Source organism: Lipotes vexillifer, unplaced genomic scaffold (assembly GCF_000442215.2).
Source record: "Lipotes vexillifer unplaced genomic scaffold, Lipotes_vexillifer_v1.1 scaffold314, whole genome shotgun sequence".
NCBI lineage: Eukaryota > Metazoa > Chordata > Mammalia > Artiodactyla > Lipotidae > Lipotes > Lipotes vexillifer.
Window position 1 is genome coordinate 787,565 of NW_006777107.1, and position 21,207 is coordinate 808,771.

The following is a 21,207-nucleotide window of genomic DNA, read 5'->3' on the forward strand; positions in this document are numbered from 1 at the left end:
TTTTTTAACTTAGCTGAAAAAATGTTAAATAGATATATTTTATACCACCCTATATACAGTACCTAAGTCTACAAATACTATGTTGGTCATTATCCACTGAAACTAGAGTAGATAAATACATCCTTCTGCAAATATGGCACTGTGCACCACTCTTCAATTTCCTGTTTTGTGAAAAGATGACCGTGACCTGAGTAAAACCTCAGGAATGATATTAGATCACTTATCTTTGTCACTCTGGATATCAACAAATTAAAGCAGACAACTCCATAAATCATCACACAGGCACACATACACGCACCCAACCCCACCCTTTTGCTACAGTACTGCAACAAAACAAGAAAACAGCCTTCCTTTGTCATTTTTCACCAGTGAGGGTCTTCATCAGACATTTTGCCAAGAAAACCGTCTTGTAGTACCTGATGTGAACTGCAGGAGGTTTCCTAGAGGTCAAAATGTGTTTTATAATATCAAGAAACTGGAAATGGCCCTCAGCAATGTGCCTATCACGTAGTAGGTACTCAAATACAGGTAAGTCATGAACACACACTCCTCTTCTGAATAAAAGATTACAGAAATATCCTCTGCCATGATTTGACTCCCTTAAAATCAAATTCTTAAAAAAATATATGGGAAATTTTGCATATTTATAAATAGGTCAGTCATGTGGTTAAGGAGACAAATATTTCCTACTATATATATACCTATTAAAAGGGCACAAGTCAAAAGAAAAGTACTCCTTCATACTTTGAGGTTTTCCTCATTATTTGCTGGCCAATACTGATTAACTGTCATTTACTTATGGAGATACAGAATGTCATATTAGTATTTTTTACCACTTTTATTCACAACAGGGTTCATTTCTCGCATTGGTTCTAAGTAAGACTATAACTGGCGTGCAATTCCTATCAAATGCATCAACACCCTTGGGATCTCCATATTTTGCCACTTTCAGGCTTCCTGACCTGGCCTGCCTAAGCTAGGTCTATCAATTTGCCCTTACTGTATGAAGCCCGAAAATGGGCCCCAAAGCCTCTTGTTTTTTTACTTAAAAACAAGGCTAATAAGCATAGGCTCTACAGGGCCTCAACATTCATTGGTTGCAATTCATTTTTTTATAACTGGTGCATTCGAGACATGACATTGTGGTCACTGAACACTCCCTTCTATCATAACGAGTTCCTATGGGGATTCCACAGACTCACTTTTGGCACATGAGGATTGAATTCCACAGCTCTATGAATGGCCTCTACTGCATTCATCTCTGCTGTGCTCAGCCCCCGCCGAGATGCAGCCTCGGGAGAGAATCTGAAAAGCAGAAAGACAAACACCATCCAGTTGGGACCACTGCTTGGGCATTAACCTGGAAAGGCATCTACACATCAAGGGCCCAGAAAACCACAGCGAGCCAAAGGCATGAGCTCTCCAAACCTCCACTACACAGAACCTCTGAGTGACCCCTCAGACAGAGGCCAACAAAAACCCCAGCAGAAGCAGAAAGCGTGCTTGCATCTAATCGTGGCAGGAATTAAATTCAGCTGTGAAGTCTCTCTGTCTAAATAGCTAATCTAAGTTTTCTAGGAGGTACCTGCTTAGGTCAGGGGAGGGGGTAGGACTGACAAGGGCAGACAGTGTAGGAAAAAGAGAAAACTAGGTTACAGAAGAGCGCACTTGGTTAAAAACAGAACTGGGGAGAATTTTAAAGGAGGCTCCCAACCCAATGTCAGTGCTGCGATGGAGGGTTAAGTCTTGCAGCTTCAGCAGCAGGCAAGCCTGCCTGGGGCTGTTCCGGCAGGGGGAGTGTGCGTGCCCAAACTGCGGGCGAGACACCTGCCCAAGTGAATGAAAAAAACCAGACCATGCAATCTCTTTCTCACCTCACACCCAGGGCTAACTCCAGAGCTGTGCTTGGCAGGCAGACACCACAGGGGAAGCTGTGACAACCCTGGCCCTGCCCTCCCAAGCTGGAGTCGCTGTGTAGGGAGAAAAGATGTTGCAGTAGGTACTGGCGATCTACAGGATAAAAAAGAATGAAAGAAAATTACTTCGGTCTTGAAGTGCACACACACTTAACAGCAAACCTGTCTGACACAGCAGAGGCTGTTTTCTTTTCCTGTTATCTGCTTTTCAGTGCTACCGAGGGCGTGTATCGGGAAGTGTAAGCGTTTATGAACTCAAAACCAGTTAAGCCATCTATTTTCTTTCACCTGCCAGTCATCTTGGGTGTTTATGGAAATTCTCTATACCATAGTCACCTGCCTGAACAAAATGGGCAAATGTCCCACTGTGATGGTGACTCAAGGTAAACGGATCCTGGGTGGGGAGTTAGTTTGGAATTGATGAGGTAAGGAAAGGGAGATGACCATCCCCTTTTGCCATATTAATATGTTTGTTATGAATACTACCCCGTCCTGGACTGCTGGAGGAAGAGGAATATGCAAAAAAATGAATCAAAGAAGGCATTTTGATATCTACTGTCTGGCAAAAAAAAATTTTTTAAATAAAAATAAAAGTCACCTCAGAGGCATGGAGTTTCATATAAATCCCTCTTTAGGAACCCACACAGCATTACAATACCTGGCGATATACATCCCCTCCTTCTAGTAGTGAAAGAAAAGAAAATGCAGGTTTTGGAAAAATGCATGCTCATAAGCAGGGATCTCACAGACTAAGAAAAACTTGCAGAGAAAGCCCTCAGAGACAACACATCTCCTTCCATCCAGACCAGCAACTTTACTGCACAGGCTACTATCCACTTACTTGTCAGAGACAGCTCTTGCTTTGAGCAAGGCCGCTGTGTAGCATATTGTTGCCGACTTTGGTAAGCTTATATCTGTTAGAGAGAAAAAAAGTAGGAACTGTTATAAGTCTGTACAAACAAAGAGCAATGATTTTTTAATACACTAGCATTTTAATCATGTAAGCCTAAAGAGCATAAATTAAGAATATTTTAACTGTTCCTTATGTATCCAACTGGTATGTGAAACTAAGGGTAATTCATACTTTTGTGAATAATTCAAATTTCAAATCCACCACACTGTTCAGCAATCATCTTTTATTTAAAATATGGATTTTTCATATGTTGAGTTTATTTAAGCAGAGAATAGCTATAAATACATAAATTTAAATATTACATGAATAGTCTTGATATCAAGAAGGGCAAATAGGACTTCTTTGTTAACTTATAAAATTTCTCAAGAGGCACATGAAATATTAAAGTGAAAAAAATATTACCTGGATTCTTTTTTAAATATAAGGTTTTTTAGTGATAAATAAATTTATTTAAAAATTATTCTTTAGTGGTCAGATTTAAACCAGATTTCATGAAATTTATATTCAGTTTTTCTGTTAAAATTGGAAAGAGAAATTTTTATGAGGATATATTATGAAATCTTTACAAAACCACACAATTTTTGTTCATTCAAACCCATGATAAAGCCCCTTTCATATGAAGCCTAATTTGTTGCCCAGAAAAACAGTTCCTTTCAGTTTGTATAGAAAATTTCAGATGGAGGAGTGGGAACGGGTACCAGATTCAGATAGAGTTTACAGGCAAATAAAAGCACAGAGTACAACTAAGAGGAGATAAGTGCAAAGAGGGTAGTCCCTCTGGGGGCAGGGGGTAGGACTTGTTTTTAAATTATGATCCTATTTCGCACCAGAACTGTCTTTCTTTAACACTCAGACTAGGTAAAAATATGCCATTCCCAGGTGCTACAAAATTCACCGGAGGTTAGAAGAACTCTTAACACCTGGAACGCCCTCCAGGTTTCTTTCGGGCTGTTTTCAACTTTAGAAGAATTACATTACGGTAGGGATGAAAAGGAAAGTCCATAACTAGACAAAAGTCAACAGCAGAAGAAAATAATTTCATGAAAGAAAAACAATCTTTCATTCAATAATGAGTATTTACCACCAATTCCAGCATGAGGAATTTCTCTTTGAGGGAAATTTCAATGACATTGATAAAATACAAATAATCAGAGAAAATACCAACACAGAATTGAAAGGGAGAGAGGTCATTGTAACCCTGATCTCATAAATTATATTCAAACAAAATTTCAGCACCATATGCATACTGTAAAATGGTGTGCTTATGACTAAGAAGGAAAAAAAATGTCAGACACTCATGGATTTGTCTTGTTGCTTCTCCAACATCTAAACATTTAACCACTTCCCAGTATGTGAAATCAATTCAGGAATCAATTATCTTGTTTGCTGGGGCCCACTTATTGATTGTTACTGGAAGATAATAAAAAAAATTGCAGATAATACACATTCTACTTAAAAGTTCAGACCTTTTTTTTTTTCTAAACTTCAGACCTTTCATTTAAAAATTATCCAAACCCTGCTTCCACCCTTCCTGGTGTGATCTGTGTTCCTTCTGTGACAATCTAGCACCTTTCTATGAAGTGGGAACAAAGGATTAGTCCTAGAAAGGAGTTGAAACTGAAAATAATGGTCAAAATTATTCGAAGGTGGCAGCACAGATGGAACCTCACGTAATAAACTAAAGAAAACCTGTTGTTAAGGATTTAGCTTCTCAATGAGAACGATCATGTTGTTTTGAAGGTTACCTAATCAAGCAAATGAACACATTCACCCAGTTGGAAATGCAGAAAGGGATACGATTGATGTGTTCCAGCAGAATATTAGAGATGCCTAATCAAAGGCGATCTTTAATCCCCTCACACCCATAGACAGGACATTCACAACTCTGCAACGTTACAACTACTATGGTACATTTTCCCCATTAAAAAAAATTTTACCCTTACTCCCTCATTGTATGTAAAGATACTGGTATATGTGCACAGTCATAATGCTTAAAAAAATAAAGAAAAAATATTTTAATCAATATCAAATGGGAAAAGGAAGAAATATAAATACCCCATTCCCCACCAGTGGCAAGTTCATTCCATTTGTTATCTCTTTAGTATATTATTTTGCTCTCACTATTAAACAAAAATTAAAAACAGCAAACAATTCTTGCATAACTTATTTATATATTTTCAATATTTTTCTTTTAGTTCTTTCAAAGCAATACATCTATTTGGTAATGGCAATTTGTCTCTAAGGAGGGATGAATCATTATAAAGAAACTGATCCTAAATTACCCTTCAGGTAAAGCATCTTGTTCAAATAAGGTTTTTGTGTACAACATTTTTTTTTTAATGTGGCAATATAAATCAAATGCTTTAACATTTTGCCTACCCAGCAATTCTACTTCTGAGACTTTATCCTAAGGGAAATCATCACAACTGTGCATGAAGATTTAGCTTTAAGGATGTTGATCACGACATTGTTTCTAATGGTAGAAAACTGGAAACGGCCCAAATGTCAATCACAGGAGAATGGCTAAGGTGCTGCACATCCACAGGGTGCAATTCAATGCAGTCGTTAAATCATGTGGTGGAAAGTATTTTATGACCTGGGGAAATGTTGCATTGTTATGTACCCAACAATAAGTAAAACACGTTTACAAAAATTATGATTTCACATATTTTTTAAAAAGCATTTTTATGCACAGAGATAAAAAGGCTTGAACTATATATACCAAATATCAACAGTTTTTATTTCTGGGTGCTGGGATCATAGACAATTTTTTTCTATGTTTACCTGCATTTCCAAAGCTTCCTGCGACGTACACGTAATAAGTGAATTTTTAAAAGATAACAATGATGCTAAGCGGAAGAATTCTTTCTACAAATTGTCTGCAGCAAGTTCATGGGCAAATATGATACACTGGTGGAGCAAGACACAGACAGCATAAACAGACAAAGGCAGAACTTACACGAAGTGCTGTTAGCTCGCAGATGTAGAAAATTATTTATATACCTTCATGAAAGTTAGTGTATTCCTTTTGTGGTGTGCAGTTGTTAACCGTATTTTAATCTAATAAATGCCTAATATCTAAATCAGAGGCAGGACCTGCATGTTTTGGCTCACTTTTAAGAAAAAACCATATACATTACCTTTAGGAGAAAGCTAATTATTATGGGCTACTTGCCCCATGAGCCTTTTTCATTTCTTTAGGGAAAAAAAAAAAAGGCTGAGACTTGGTTGTTGTTGCCTATTATAATTATGAAACTTATTATTTTGAAATAAGTTATGGGGTCATAGGAAGTTGTGAATATAGTACACAGAGTTCTGTGAAGCTTCCTTCAGCTTCCCTCAAATGGTGACAACTCACATAACTGCATTGTAACATAAAAAAAAGAAGAAATTGACATAGGCACAGTACTATTAAGTCAATTACAGACCTTATTCAGTTTTCACCAGTTTTTACATGCATTCCTGTGTGTGTGGTTCTATGCAATTTTATCCCAAGGCTAGATTCATGTAACCACCACTACCATCAAAATACACAACTTTTCCAAAGGAACTTTCTCACACTACCCCTTTATTTGTACCCTCCCCACCCATACCTGCTCCCAGTGACCACTAATCTGTTCTCTATCTCCATAGACTTGTTTGCCTACTATGATTTTATGCTTTTGCCACCAGGGAAATGGATAAAATGGTAAGGGGAACAGGGTGACTAACCGTACTGATGAAAATGGTAGTATCAGAAGTTTTGAGCAGGAAATAACAACAAATAAGCTGCTTTCCAATATTGCTTGTAATTTATTCAGAAATTTTATTTTGAGGAAGAAACTCAAAATCATTCTAAGTCCAATTTTGTATGAGCAGACTCTAACTGTGCAGTGCTTTTCTGTCTTTTGAAAGTGGTGTGTAGCTACCATTATTGCCAGAAAGTCCCCTTAAGAATTAGAATCCGAGGAGGAAATGAAAGTAAATGAGACATCCCACACTCATTGTAGAAACAAGGAATGCTGAATAAATGTTTCTCACTTCGGCAAAGCTGAACTGTTGGCGTTAGTTTAATTTTCCTTCCATTTCTTTCCATCTTGTGTTTCATACAGATCCTTTTATGAAAGAACTTTCTCCAAGCATCTCAGGTGTACAAAATCAAATTGTTGTGAAAGTCTTTCCTTAAAATCTACAGTCTTGAGTTTCATACAACTGGAATCATAGCATGTGTACTTTCGTGTCTGGCTTCTCTCTCTCCAAATGATGTTTCTGAGGTTCATCCATGTTGTAGCATGTATCAGTACTTCGTTGCTTTTTATTGCCGAGTAGTATTTCATTGTGTGGATATACAATATGTTTATTCTCTTGCTAATGGCTATTTGGATTGTTCTCCAGTTTTGGACTACTATGAAGAAAGCTGTTGTGACTATTCTTGTGTACTTTTTGGTTAAAAAAAAAACCCTCATTTTTTCTTGGATATGTAACTGGAAATGGAATTGAGTCAGAAGGTAGATGAATGTTTAAACTGGTAGACAGTGCTCCAAAGTGGTTGTATGAAGTTTGCAAAGCTAATATATGGCGAGAGAGGTCAGAAAAAGGGTGACTTCTGGGTTAGAGGGGCAATTTTCTGAGATGATGGAAAGTTCTATGATTCTGCACGGTGATCACAGAGGTGATACATAGGTGAAAAGTCATCCCACTCTACATTTAAGATTTGTGCATGTTACAATATGCAATTTATACCACAATTAAAAAGATGAAAAAAAAAAAGCCAAACCTACAATTCTGTGTCACTGAAGCTGCCTTCTCTTACTTGCCTTTCGTCATTCTGGCCCCTCCATTCTCTCTATGCATCCTTATCTAAAAATTACTTCCTAGTTTAATAAACAGAATCCGATTATGTTTCAGGTTGGCCTTTCAAATACAAAGATGGTTAAATTATCTCCTCTAAACCTAATCCTTTCCAGAATAAATACTTCTAGCCCCTCAACTGACACAGTCTTCAGAATTTCTCACTTATTTTTGTTACGGAGCCATGGGTGATTTCAAAATATGAGAATTAGAAGTGGAAATAATCATCCGAATCCCTGAAACCCGACAGTACAGAGCTCAGGGGAAACGTGCAGTCTGAGCAGCCCTGGCCATGAGCATTCTCTGAGTACTAGCTGGGCTGGCCCTGAAGCTGAGCACCTGGAGCGGTTTGTTCCTACGGTCATGTGGTCAACAAACCCCTCTGATTCTATTCAAACCAATTTCAGCCAAAGCCAGGTCTTTTCTCTTTTACTTCAGCCATGAGAATTTTTGAACCTATGAGCAGGATTTCACATTTGACTCCATTAAATTTTGAATCTTAAAATAAAATCTAGGACTTCCCTGGTGGCACAGTGGTTAAGAATCCGCCTGCCAATGCAGGGGACACAATCCCTGGTCCGGGAAGATCCCACATGCCGCGGAGCAACTAAGCCTGTGCACCACAACTACTGAACCTGCACTCTAGAGCCTGCAAGCCACAACTACTGAGCCCACGTGCCACAACTACTGAAGCCCGTGCACCTAGAGCCTGTGCTCCGCAACAAGAGAAGCCACCACACGCTGCAACTACAGAAAGCCCGCGCCACGTGCAGCAACAAAGACCCAATGCAGCCAAAAATAAAATAAATAAATTTATAAAAAAATAAAATCTAAACCATTAAATATTAATGGTTTCAGCATATTAGTCCAGGCTATCAGTCATTGTTGTAACTCATCCTACCACTCACAGCTTTGTTCCATATACCTCGTAAGTACACCTTCCTCCCCATATGATTATCATCATCATCAAAATTACTGCTGACATTTATCAAGGGCTTATTGAGTGCCAGGCACTGTTGTTAATCACTTACACACATTAATCCTCATAGCAACCCTATGAGATAGGACCTACTGCTAGCCCTGTTTTATAGATGGGGAAAGTGAGGCATAGAACAGTTAAGAAATATGCCAACATCACACACTTAGAACAAATATGAGCTTTCCCCAGAACACAAGCTTTTTAACTGTGCTATGCTGTTGACAAGGTCTGATTTAAAAACATACTGACCGGACTTCCCTGGTGGCGCAGTGGTTGAGAGTCCGCCTGCCGATGCGGGGGACGCGGGTTCGTGCCCCGGTCCGGGAGGATCCCGCGTGCCGCGGAGCGGCTGGGCCCGTGAGCCGTGGCCGCTGGGCCTGCGTGTCCGGAGCCTGTGCTCCGCGGCGCGAGGGGCCACAACTGTGAGAGGCCCGCGTACCGCAGAAAAAAAAAAACAAAAACAAAAACAAAAAAATAAATAAATAAATAAATAAATAAAAAATAAAAAATAAAATCATACTGACCATGGCAATACCAAGGAGAGAATCCAAAAATGGTATTCTAGAGATCACCCTAAATTTGCAACGGTCTGCAATGATCTATGTGCAACCATTTATTAATAGTTATGATAGGTATTATACCATTAAATTATACCATTTATTAATGGTGTAATAGGTATCATGACCACATTGCTCCACGTTACCTAAAAAACAGCATTAAAAACATTATCAAAATTCAGTTTGTTATAAGGCAGAAACTAACACACCATTGTAAAGCAATTATACTCCAATAAAGATGTTAAAAAAATTATCAAATTTTTTTTAATTAATTAATTTATTTAGGGCTGTGTTGGGTCTTCGTTTCTGTGCGAGGGCTTTCTCTAGTTGTGGCAAGCGGGGGCCACTCTTCATCGTGGTGCGTGGGCCTCTCACTATTGGGGCCTCTCTTGTTACGGAACACAGGCTCCAGATGCGCAGGCTCAGTAGCTGTGGCTCACGGGCCCAGTTGCTCCGCGGCATGTGAGATCTTCCCAGACCAGGGCTCGAACCCATGTCCACTGCATTAGCAGGCAGATTCTCAACCACTGCACCACCAGGGAAGCCCTATCAAATGTTTTATTTAAATAAAGATACAAATACTTCCATGGCATTTCTCTAATTCAGAAATATAAAGAAAAATGGCCTTAATAAGAAACATTTAAATATTATTGTATAGACTACAAATATTTTCCCATGTACTATCTCATCTGTTTTTATGTCACACAACTTCCTCAGTAAATCCATGCTGGATCTTCAATCACCTCTTTCCTAAGTGTTCATAAACCACATATTTCTCTCCTCTAGAATTTTGCTGGGATTGATTTATTTGTTGAAATTCTTAAAAAAAAAAAAGAATCAAAAGTATTGAGGGGAAATAGAAAATAGGAGTGAATAGTTGTATATTTTTATTAACTTATTAACACATTACTTTCTTATCCAGGTAGTAGTACTACAAGATAAATCAAAGAATTAGACAACAGCACACGACTGTGAAGGTCAGCCCTCAAAAACCTTTCATTTTACAGATAAAAAATACAGGCCCAGGGAAGCTAAATGATATACTTAAGAGCTGCCTAACTAATTAGTGACAGAGATGGTCTTGCAATAGCGTGTCTTTGTCACCATCCCATACTGCCAATGTGGTACTTGCTTTTATTTTCCTTATCATCATTCTCTTATACTTTATCATTTTCCTTGGAAAATGGCTTCACAATTAAAGTCTTGAGACTTTTGCCTCCTCTGAACTTTAGCCACCCAGAACACTTGCTGACAGGTTTCTACCTCACTTGTATATACTTATTTAGCTGTTTGTCATTCTGATATTTTCATAAACTTTAATCATTTGTGTTTAATTTTACATTTTTTTCCCAGTGGGAATAACTATAATCTCATCTTTTAGAATCTCTCATCCTTCTTGAACCAATTTCCACTTTAAAAATCTCTGTATCTCCTATGCCACAGTGTCCGCACAAAGTATTTATTGAATCTCCATTTATGGGTTTATATTTATCTTTCCTTTGAATTAAAAAAAAGGGTGTGACTTCTCGTTGTTGTTATTATAAGCCATACGATAACATGCTCTCCTTTAAGGTACTTCCTTTTTGGTAAGAATTAAATCCAAGGTATTAACTACTCTCAGGTTTTGTCTACTTTGGTTGTAATTAAAGTGTAAGACAAGACCCTGTCAGATGCTTTACTTTTAGCCAATGAGACTCGTAAATTGACAGGTGCAGGCCTTCACATCGCCTGCTCCAAATTCACAACCTCTAAAGACTAGGTGGACCTTCCACCTGTTCCCCACATTCCACTTCTTTCTCCCTCCTCATGTCGTTGTTATGACTCAGCAGAAGTAGGCAGGTGTTGGTGGGTTACATGAATCCTGGCAGGCTCTTGATAACGTCTTAGTTACATGCCCCCGAAAGACAGATTATCTAAGGGTTAAACTGGGTCTACATAGTTAAGAAAGAGATCCCCAGAGAGCAAATGAAATGAGTTAGTTATAGTTTAAAAGAGAAAGTTTTGATCACCCAGGAAATAAAAAAAGTTTCTGCACTGGGATTCCCATTTGCTGTATAAAGAAGAAAAGCCAAACTCTAAAAACTCTTTTATACTTATTGGTTGGAAAACCCTGCATATGTTTCCCTGAAGGATAGAATTCTGTTTCTTCGCAGAGTCTGAAATCACCTCCCCAGTCCTCTCCAGCGGCATTCTACTCCTTCACATCTTAGGGCTTTCCCAGTGTTCATCTCTCAACCACCTCAAGTCAAAAAAGGGCAGAGTGTGAATCCACTGTGCCACTCCCTTTACGCTGGGGGGCAGGCTGAAGCCCCTCCTCTGCTGACATTGCCTCCAAGTCTCTCCATGGTCTCCAGAACAAAATCCAAACTAGACCCAAAGCTCTTTGAGGCCTGGCCCCTGCTTAACTCACCCAGTGCAAGTTCAGCCCTTTGCTACAGCCTCTGTCTTCCCTCTGCTCTGTGGGAAACAGAGTTCTCCTCACAAGCTGTGTCAAAACTGCCCTGAAGCTCTGGACATATTCTCTCTGCCTCCAGCACCTGCGCTGTCTGGCTCAGCACAGATCCCACCTCCACTGGGGTGGCTTCCCTCATTACCCTGGATGAGGTGTCCCTTCCATCTTGGGTTAAACTCTATCAGTCTTTACACTTTACAGCGATTGCCCATTCTCTTATTTCCCTCTCCTACTTACGTGGTGTGCTTTAGGGGTAAAAGCTGTGTTTCTTCATCACTTTGTACCCACAACACAAAGCAATGTTTGAAACATAGTTGGTGGTCAGTGTTCGCTGAATAAAATCCTAAGTTAATGTACTAACATATCAAATCACTTGATATTACCTTCCTTCAACATGCAAACATTTACTTCTAATTTAGCTTCTGGGAGCCAAAAGTGATCAGTGTTGATGGGTGCTTTAAGAGGGAGTCATAAACTTGTTATTTCTCAACACGTATACTTCCTTTATCTTTGCTTACAGCATTCCGGCAGAAGGCATGACATTGGACTGTGCTCTAAATCTAGATGTCTATTTGAAAAGGCAGTGGAATGAAAAAGTGGGGCAGGAAGAAGGCAAGAGTAAAAGCTGAAACAAGGTTGAAGAAAAGTAGAATTTTTGTCCAGAAACAAGGAAGGCAAACCACACATCTTCTGGCTCCCAAGGACCCTTTACGAGAATGATGCTGCTGAAAAAAAAAAAAAAAGTCATCTCAGGGAGGATGACTGTTAAGTTTTCAAAAGTCATAAATGGCTCATAAGATCAAACCTGAAATTCAATGAAATAATCTTAGGACAAATTTATGTAATTATGAGTAAAACTGTCAATTTGATGTGTCTCAGAAAACCCATGGGACAAAACTTTAGACAAGACAGAATTTTTCCAGTGATAATCTTTTTGCCTAATTTCCTTTTGTTCATCTGCAATAATAATGATAATCAAGATGTAATTTTAAAAGGATCATTACTTTCCCTATGCAGAGATTAGTCAACTGAGGGTCAATTTTACATCTATACTTCTAAAAGAATGTTTTCAAGGGTAGCAACCAGCAGATAAGTCCCAAAGCACCTCACAAGTAAGGACACTATGTCATAGTGCATCTCCATCTAACAAGTTGTTCGTTCACCATAGATGCTCTGGACACCTACTGTAGTACATAAGTGTCCAAGAAGAAGAGGACACAGGGCTTGCTCTCAAAGTTTCTTTCTCTGTACTTCCCACAGCATGTTTCAAACTGATTCACTGAGCACGGATTCATCCCACCTCGACTCACCATGGGTTGTTTTTTGTTTTTAACATCTTTCTTCAATAGACTGAAAGCTTCTTGGCGACACAGAGTAAATCATATTCATCTCTGAATGTGGAAGCACCTAAAAGTTAGTATCTTCAACATAAAGGTTTGATAGATCCTTGCTGAATTAATTTGAAAAAATTAACCTAATTACTCTTATAACCATTTAAGATTACACAGTATCAAGCATCACTTTTCTTGGTTGCCCAACAAACTGATATACGTGGAGTTTGTGTAGCCTTGACAGACGCTTTTGGAGCCATGAACTGACTCACCAAACAAACAGAATTGAAAAACAAACTAATGAAAATGCAGCCCACTTCTCCTTCCTGTTTGTGGACTGTAATGTCTTATTACTGTACCATTATGTGATGCTGTCCACCATGTGACTGTCTTCAATAAAATTTCTCAGTTTACTCCTGTTCATGATAAGATGCAATGAAAACAATAGGTATGTAAAATTCTGTCCTTAGATTTTTTTTGGGGGGGGGGGTTCCAGACAGTATGAAGTCTTTTTGTCCCACCTTCAAAAAGCCAATCTAAGGTCCCCTTTCAACCAAAGGTGAAAACTTCACTGAAGAAATAAAAAGGACTGATATATTAGAACCTCAAAATGATGTGCCACCTGGGATGGGGAAATACTACATGATCTTGGTAATCTGGAGAAGGGGGAGAGGCAGGCAACACGGATTCAACTATCATGCTACAAAGCCAAACAACAGATCTTATTTGCAACTTTTGAATTGGATTACCCCAAAAGGTCTGTGTCAGGAGGCCCTTCTGTGGCTGGGGCCCTGGAGCCAAATATGGCAGTTTATGTGATGGTGATGGCCAGCTAAGGAGGGATGTTACCTTGGTAAATTATGATAACTGGGCAGTAAGGATTACTAAAGCCAGCATAAATTTAGAGGGTTTGTTCATGTGCCAACTCTGTGAATTACAGATGTATATGCATTCATAAAATGTCTTCCATCATCAGAGACTGTAAAAAGTTTTTCACGCACACAGTCTTTACTGAAATAGTATCTGTTATCAGAACTCCTGCTCATTGCATCTATAGTATATATATGCACTTTGTAACCTCAAAGGCCTAGTCCTCTTGACAGATCTAACTCTTAGTTTCCAAGTCAGCAGGGCACCCACTGCAAAGCTATACAGGGCCATCACTTCTCAGTCACTCATGCTTACCAGCCTGAAGCCATAGCCCATGGTGTCAGTGCTGATAATTATTTTCTTCTTTGAAGCAGCAATGGGATTATCTGCCTATCTTTTACACAAGGATTCTCTTCAGCATTTGCCGGGTATCCTTGATCTTTTCCATAAGAGCCAGGCCAGGGAAGGGAGCTGGACTAGGCTTCAAGTCTGTCACTAGGGACTGATAGCACTTCAAACCCTCTTTCTTGAATGCAGCCTCCTTTTGTAGTGGATATGTCTCAGAAGCTGCCTGTGCCTATGGCATCAGAACTCACATCTATACATACACTTGACCAAAAAGCACCATTTTGGAGGTCTGGACAGCCTGACGCTGACTGCTTCAATACAGATTTTTTAAAAAAATATTTATTTATTTTATTTGGTTGTGCCAGGTCTTAGTTGCGGCTCGAGGGCTCCTTAGTTGTGGCATGTGAACGCTTACTTGTGGCATGCATGTGGGATCTAGTTCCCTGACCAGGGATCGAACCCGGGCCCCCTGCACTGGGAGCGTGGAGTCTTAACCACTGCGCCACCAGGGAAGTCCCGTCAATAGAGATTTTATTCACTGGTCCTTCTGGCATCTCAAATCCCTCTTATTCCACAAACATAAATGGAAAACAGCCTAACCAAAAGACAGGGTATCCAGTGAGCATTTCAGAGGAATGGAGATGACAGTTGAGTAACTTGTACTAGTTGTAAGGCCCTGGGCAATGAACAAAGTGTACAAAATTTTTACTTATAACTACATGCTGACTCTGCAAACCAATGATTAGCAAAAAGCTTATTCTCTGAATAGTCTCAACATAGAGTGATTCCCTCATGCTTTCTTTAGAATTTCTGTTTTCAATCTACTGAGATGAAAGTATTTCCCCCCAGTGTTACAAACATGTCTTGTTCTTGAAAGTATACCCTTTGCACATTGCCAGATGGTAGATAATAATGCTAATTTAGGATGGGCTTGATGGCACCAGTAAAAATGGTCTTGATATAGCTGTTGCATTTATATAGTATTCGTGACTATAAAAAAGACCAGCTGTCCCTCACAGGGAAGTTCCTGCCCCCAAATTTAGGGCAATCACTAAATGACCTAATGGAGTAAATATCGAAAAGAGCTTGGATTTGTATTTCTATTGGTACAAATTGCCCCAAGGCTGAAACAATTTGTCTTTTGATCAAGAGTGAAAATGTTGGGCAATTTTTATTTTTCAGCTTTCCAAACATTAGAGTTGTTTATAGATAAAACTAAGCATTTCCATTCTTATCAAATACCTACACATATTTCCTATGAGATCTAAAATTAATTTTAGGGCTTCCCTGGTGGCGCAGTGGTTGAGAGTCCGCCTGCCAATGCAGGGGACGCGGGTTCGTACCCCGGTCCGGGAAGATCCCACATGCCGCGGAGTGGCTGGGCCCATGAGCCATGGCCGCTGAGCCTGCACATCCGGAGCCTGTGCTCCGCAACGGGAGAGGCCACAACAGTGAGAGGACCGCGTACCACAAAAAAAATAATAAAAAAATAAAATAAAATTAATTTTAATAACAGGCCATAACACTTTCGGGGGGGGGCAAAAGACTGGGCTTTTATACTCTCATTTTAACTGACATTTTATGTATGGTTTTCCATTTGAACAAAATGGATTGTGAACAGAGGTGAAGTTCAGGAGTGGTCACCTTAGCTCTTTATAATTGTTAATAGTTACTGAATTCTTACTCTATGGCCCATACTGTTCTAAACATTTACCATGGATTAACTGCTTTAATCCTCACAACAAATTCCCAGCTGCGTGATCCTGGGCAAGTGACTTAGGCTTTCTAAGCCTCGATTCCATTTCCAGAGAAAGAAATGGAAGCTTAGAAGGTTAAGTGATTTGCTGAAGTTCACTCAGCCAGTGAAAGGCAGAGCTGGGACTTGATCTCAGCAGGTCTTCCCCACCAACAGGACTGCCTTTGGCATCCTCAGGGATCACTAACTAGAGACAGAACTAGACACTCCCAAAGGAAATGCTCACAAAATTAGCACTCACATTCCTATTCACTTGCTCTGTGAGATTCTTCTAAAATTGAAATGGGCAAATGATAATGAATAAGAAACGCATGAATTCCTATCCCCATTCCCACCCTAATCTTTGAGACTTAAGCTTTCAACCTAGGTGGCCTATAAACTTCTTTGAAAGGCAATCCAAAGCTTGTAACAACTTTCTCAATGGCTTTGAAAAGAAGGTTCTGATGACTTAATGATCTTAAAAAACATTTCTGTCTTTATAGCTAATGTATGACTGAAAAAAAAAAGATAAATCTCCAATGAAATGGACACCATACATCAAATCCCCTTTGTGACTAAAGAAATCAGGTACACGCTGAAGATGGAAAGCCATATTTTGAAGATGGTTTCAGAAAGATAAGCAAATATAGATATGCCCAGTTCTTAAGGAACAATTTTAAAAGAATCTTAAAAGACAGTTTGGCATTACTGAAATTCTGCACCACGGCTCCAGCCTGCCTAATTCATGCCTTTCTAAGAGGAGTGAGAGAGGGAGAGAAAGTCACTTCAGCAAGGCTTACGTTTATGAAAAACACATGGGCTTTTAAAGCCAGCTAAACCTGAATTTGCATCTCAGTTCTACAGTTTTCAAGGAATGTGGTCTTGAAAGTTACTTAAATTCACAAGCCTCAGTTTCTGCATCTGCTAAAATGGAATAACTACCTCCTTGCCAAGACACTGTAAGGGTTATAGGTAATGTGTGCCATGTGCTTGGCACATGGTAGGTTCTCAACAAACTGTAGCTGATAATAACAACAAGAACAGTGTTAATAAAAACAATAAAAAATACTGCCAACAGCAGAGACCAGTGGAAGTATGATGATGGTTAAGAGCACGGGCCAGGGGTCAGACCACCTCAGCTTTTATCCTGGCTTTCCTTTCCTCGTAGAATTCACATCTTATTGAACAAAGACTGTTCTCAGTTTATCTCTGCTCTCATGACATCTCCATGGCTTTACTTGACATCTTAGGCTCTTCGGCAAATTACTTAACTCTTCTCTGTACCAGTAACCACAGCTGTAAAATGGGGCTAATAATAGTATCTACATCATATGTTTGTGGTGAGAATAAATGAGTCCATCCACATAGAGCTTAGAACCACGTCTGACCCTGACACATTATAAGAACTCAATGCTAGCTGTTTTTTTAGTTATTGTGTGAAGGACATTCCAAAACCAACACCAACCACCTGGCTAAAAACTGCCCACCCATAAGGTTGTTTAACAAATTGAAACTAGAAGAGCATGAAAACTCCTGAGGCTGGCAAGACAGCATTTCAGACTAATGGCTAGAATAATATAAGATCAGAAGTTATCTCAAGGGAAAAAATCAAAATTAGACTGCAGTTTACAAGGAGGTGTGATCAGTTAACTGGTAATCCTACTAAGAATCCAGGGTTGCAAAGGGCTTCACTGTAAAAGGACTTTGTAAATGTCACTTTTAAAAGTCAAAGCAAATAAAAAAGTGGAGAAGAATAAGAATGAGGCAAAGGGAATACAGGTTGCCTTCCTCCTTTCCTCAGAACATGTTGTGTTTTTTCCCCCATGCTTTACCGTATTTCTAAATCCTTTTTGCAAAGGTCAGAAAAGCAGCACTGATCCCATTGTGTCACTTCCCAACATACTACTTAAAAAGATTCAGCTACCTAGCAAATGTAATAAAGAAGGATGGCTGTACCCATAAAACATCCAAGAAACAGCTACCAAACCAGAGCATTCCAATTTGCAAAGATAACATATAATCCTGCTGCTTTGGGTGTGGCTCGATGGCGAGGGACGGTGAGGCTGGGATTCAAAGTGCTGTCTCCAGCATCTCATGGATTGGGATGATGACATCTGAACCAGGGTGAAGAAGAGAGCACCCCCATTGCTGTCTGTACTCCAAGCCCTCTGAAGCACCCACTTTCTAACACAGGGGCAGAAAATGGGACCAGAACTGGGTCAAGGTCCTTTGGGTCTCCAGGAAAAGCAGCAGGGATGAACTTGAAAGAGCCCATTTTATGGCACGGGGTGAGGAAGAAGAGGCATGTGTTTAATAGTCTTGTGTGGTTGCAGCTCACTCCTCAAGCAACAGTAACTTCAGCAGCCACTTCATTATAGTTCTACTGTAAATGACACTGGCCTAAGCCAAGTCTGTGCCAAAACACCCTCCAGAATTCAGCTGGGGTTAGGTCATCTGCAGTCTATTGACAACTGCTGAACTTAAAACCCCTAACGAGGCATCTCAGCAACAGTATGTGTCCTGCCACTAATGAGGCTCTTTTTCCATGAATAATGAATAAGAACATCATCTCTGTTGCCAGGTACAAACATAAACAAAGCTCAACACAAGGGCCTTGGTATGGTGAGTTTGTCCATTTGCAACAAAGGAATTTTGCAAAGTGAGAGCCAAGTTTTAGTGGAGGGTGGGACAAGCTCTTGTAACGAATAATGTGGACATATGTTATCAGAATCTAATAAATCAGCTTTTGGTTGTTGTGGAACAGAGGCTGTGCAAAGGGATAGAGAGAGACAACAGAAAGCTCCAAATGAGTTCATTTCTTTATTTTACACTCAGTCTCGTAACACAAAACTGATGATTTCTGTAATGAGCCAAAATCTTCATGAAAGGAGCCTTAGGAGATTTGAGATCCCAAAGGCTCTGTTGGTTAAATCTTTTCTTAAGCCTTGATGTATCAGGCTGAGGGCAGGTCGGCGCTGGGGATGAGAACACTGGAACCTTGCTATGACACTGATGGCTACGGGGTGGCATGTGGAAAAGTGCATGGCCACTTGAACCCATGTGCTGGGTTCTGCTGGTACTAAAAGGCCTGTAATGTATGAGCATTTTGCCTCTAAGGTAGTTTTCTGGCTTAGACTCGCAAGGTCATCCCAACAGAGATTCCACACATAAACAGAGAACAAAAGTGAGCTGACATGAAGGCCAGACAGTCTTTATTTTGTTTACTATAAAGTGTGCCACAAATACTTTTCTCTCTTTCTAAAATCAGTTCCATATTAGGTAGCATATATCTTGTTACACAGGGTGCTCATGTTTGCACAGGCCAAGTGATGCCATCACTGGCTGATGGTTTTTAGTTTCCATCAGTTTGAGCAAGAATTAACAATAAAATAAAACAAAAACAGTCTCATGATGCCTCAGTTCCTCCAACTGCAGGGGGTAACAACTCTAACCTATTTCAGAGATTCCTTATGAAGAACGGTATGTCAAAAATAAGACTCAAATAGTATAGTTTGCCCTATATGTTTGATGAATATTTTGACCTGAATAATTATTTTTTTATTTTTATAAATTAATTTTATTTATTTATTATTTTTGGCTGTGTTGGGTCTTCATTGCTGCACGCGTGCTTTCTCTAGTTGAGGCAAGCAGGGGCTACTCTTTGTTGCGGTGTGCGGACTTCTTGTTGCCTTGGCTTCTCTTGTTGCGGAGCATGGGCTCTAGGCGCGCGGGCTTCAGTAGTTGTGGCTCGCAGTCTTTAGAGCGCAGGCTCAGTAGTTGTGGCGCATGGGCTTAGTGACTCCGTGGCATGTGGGATCTTCCCGGACCAGGGCTCAAACCTGTGTTCCCTGCATTGGCAGGTGGATTCTTAACCACTGCGCCACCAGGAAAGTCCCCCTGAATAATTCTTTAAATGCACTAAAGATGCTTACTTAAGAAAAAGTATTTTATAAAGTAAACAATGATCATAGGTAATCACTCCCTAATATCCATTTTATAAGCAAATATATTTATTTTCGGGAGACAGTTAATGAAATATGGCAGAATAGTATGAAATTCTGCAGAGATTCCAGAAGCTAAGTCATGGCAGGTAATTATGTAGAAAATTTTTGTACAATTAATCAAATAGTAAATTCACAGACAATGGCAATATGAGCAGAAGATTTTTCAAATATCTAGGAGATGTCAGCTTATTTTTCTGGTTTATTAAGAAGAGGCAAAATGTTCTTCTGTGCTCACGGGTGAGTAACCAGAATGGCAAAGCCTCTCATATGAAGAAATGGGGGTTATTCTGCTAATGAGGAGAAGACCTGGGATGAAAGGGCCATGATCTTATCTTCAAATATTACTGAACTGTCACAAGGTTTGTAGCAAGAGCTACCAGCTGTTCTATTGCTTTGAAGGATCAACATAACCAACAGGTAGTGGTCACAGTCAGCCGATGAGGGGTCACAGCAGGATCTCAAAGAGTTAGTGCTGTTCCAACAAGGTACATGCTACCTGCAGAGGTTCTGAGTGATTCCTGACCACGGAAATCACGTGGAAATTCTCTAAGAGGATAGTCATCAAAGTGCTGTGCTATAAAAATGATCCTTCTGATCTAATCATTGAAATACATCAAGAAGAGCAGAATACTCAAGTAGATAAAAGTACCCAAGGACTTACCATCATACTTTGCTAAGACTGCCTGAACATCAGCATATGCTTGTAGTTCCAGAAGGGCTTCTAAAAGGTTTTCATGGATGTTGAACATGCTCAGGAGAGGGAACTCCTTCATTAACTAGGAAAGAAGAAACCAAGGAATAATTAATATATGTTTCTTATCTTTTTAAAGTATAACTAATACTGAGTTATATTTATACACTCTATATAAAAGTATAATGTAATTTTTAGAAGTATAATTAATACTGAATGATAAGCATTCATATCAATTATTATGTTGTAAAGCAATAAATGCTTACATTTTTTCCTGCTATTTTGGAAAAATGGCAACTTTGAATTTGTGAGAAAGTAAGGTGGGAGAAATTCCAAAAGTGAGAAGTTTTTATGAACACTGAGGAACATGCTTAGAGGTAGTACTAAATAATGTTAAAATGCCTTAAAGGTCAAATCAAGTGAAGGTTGAAAACTATCTCATAGGTGCTAACAGTTAGCAGTTTTGGATGGAAGCCAGAGGGTAGAAGGAGAAACAAAAGGCACTACTCTTGGGGCTTCCCTGGTGGCGCAGTGGTTGAGAGTCCGCCTGCCGGTGCAGGGGACACGGGTTCGTGCCCCGG

The 21,207-nt window shown here is 39.6% G+C and overlaps 1 protein-coding gene across 6 annotated transcripts in view; it reads right to left on the reverse strand.

The window, feature by feature from the left end:
- ST7 (suppression of tumorigenicity 7) overlaps positions 1 to 21,207 on the reverse strand; it is a 254,016-nt gene that overhangs the window by 35,656 nt on the left and 197,153 nt on the right. For all 6 annotated transcript variants that reach the window (XM_007450777.1, XM_007450779.1, XM_007450778.1 and 3 more), the window contains 3 exons: positions 20,597 to 20,711; positions 2,758 to 2,830; positions 1,203 to 1,305 (listed from right to left, as the gene is read on the reverse strand). In XM_007450777.1, the coding sequence (XP_007450839.1) occupies positions 1,203 to 1,305; positions 2,758 to 2,830; positions 20,597 to 20,711 (291 nt within the window). The remainder of the gene's footprint in view (positions 1 to 1,202; positions 1,306 to 2,757; positions 2,831 to 20,596; positions 20,712 to 21,207) is intronic.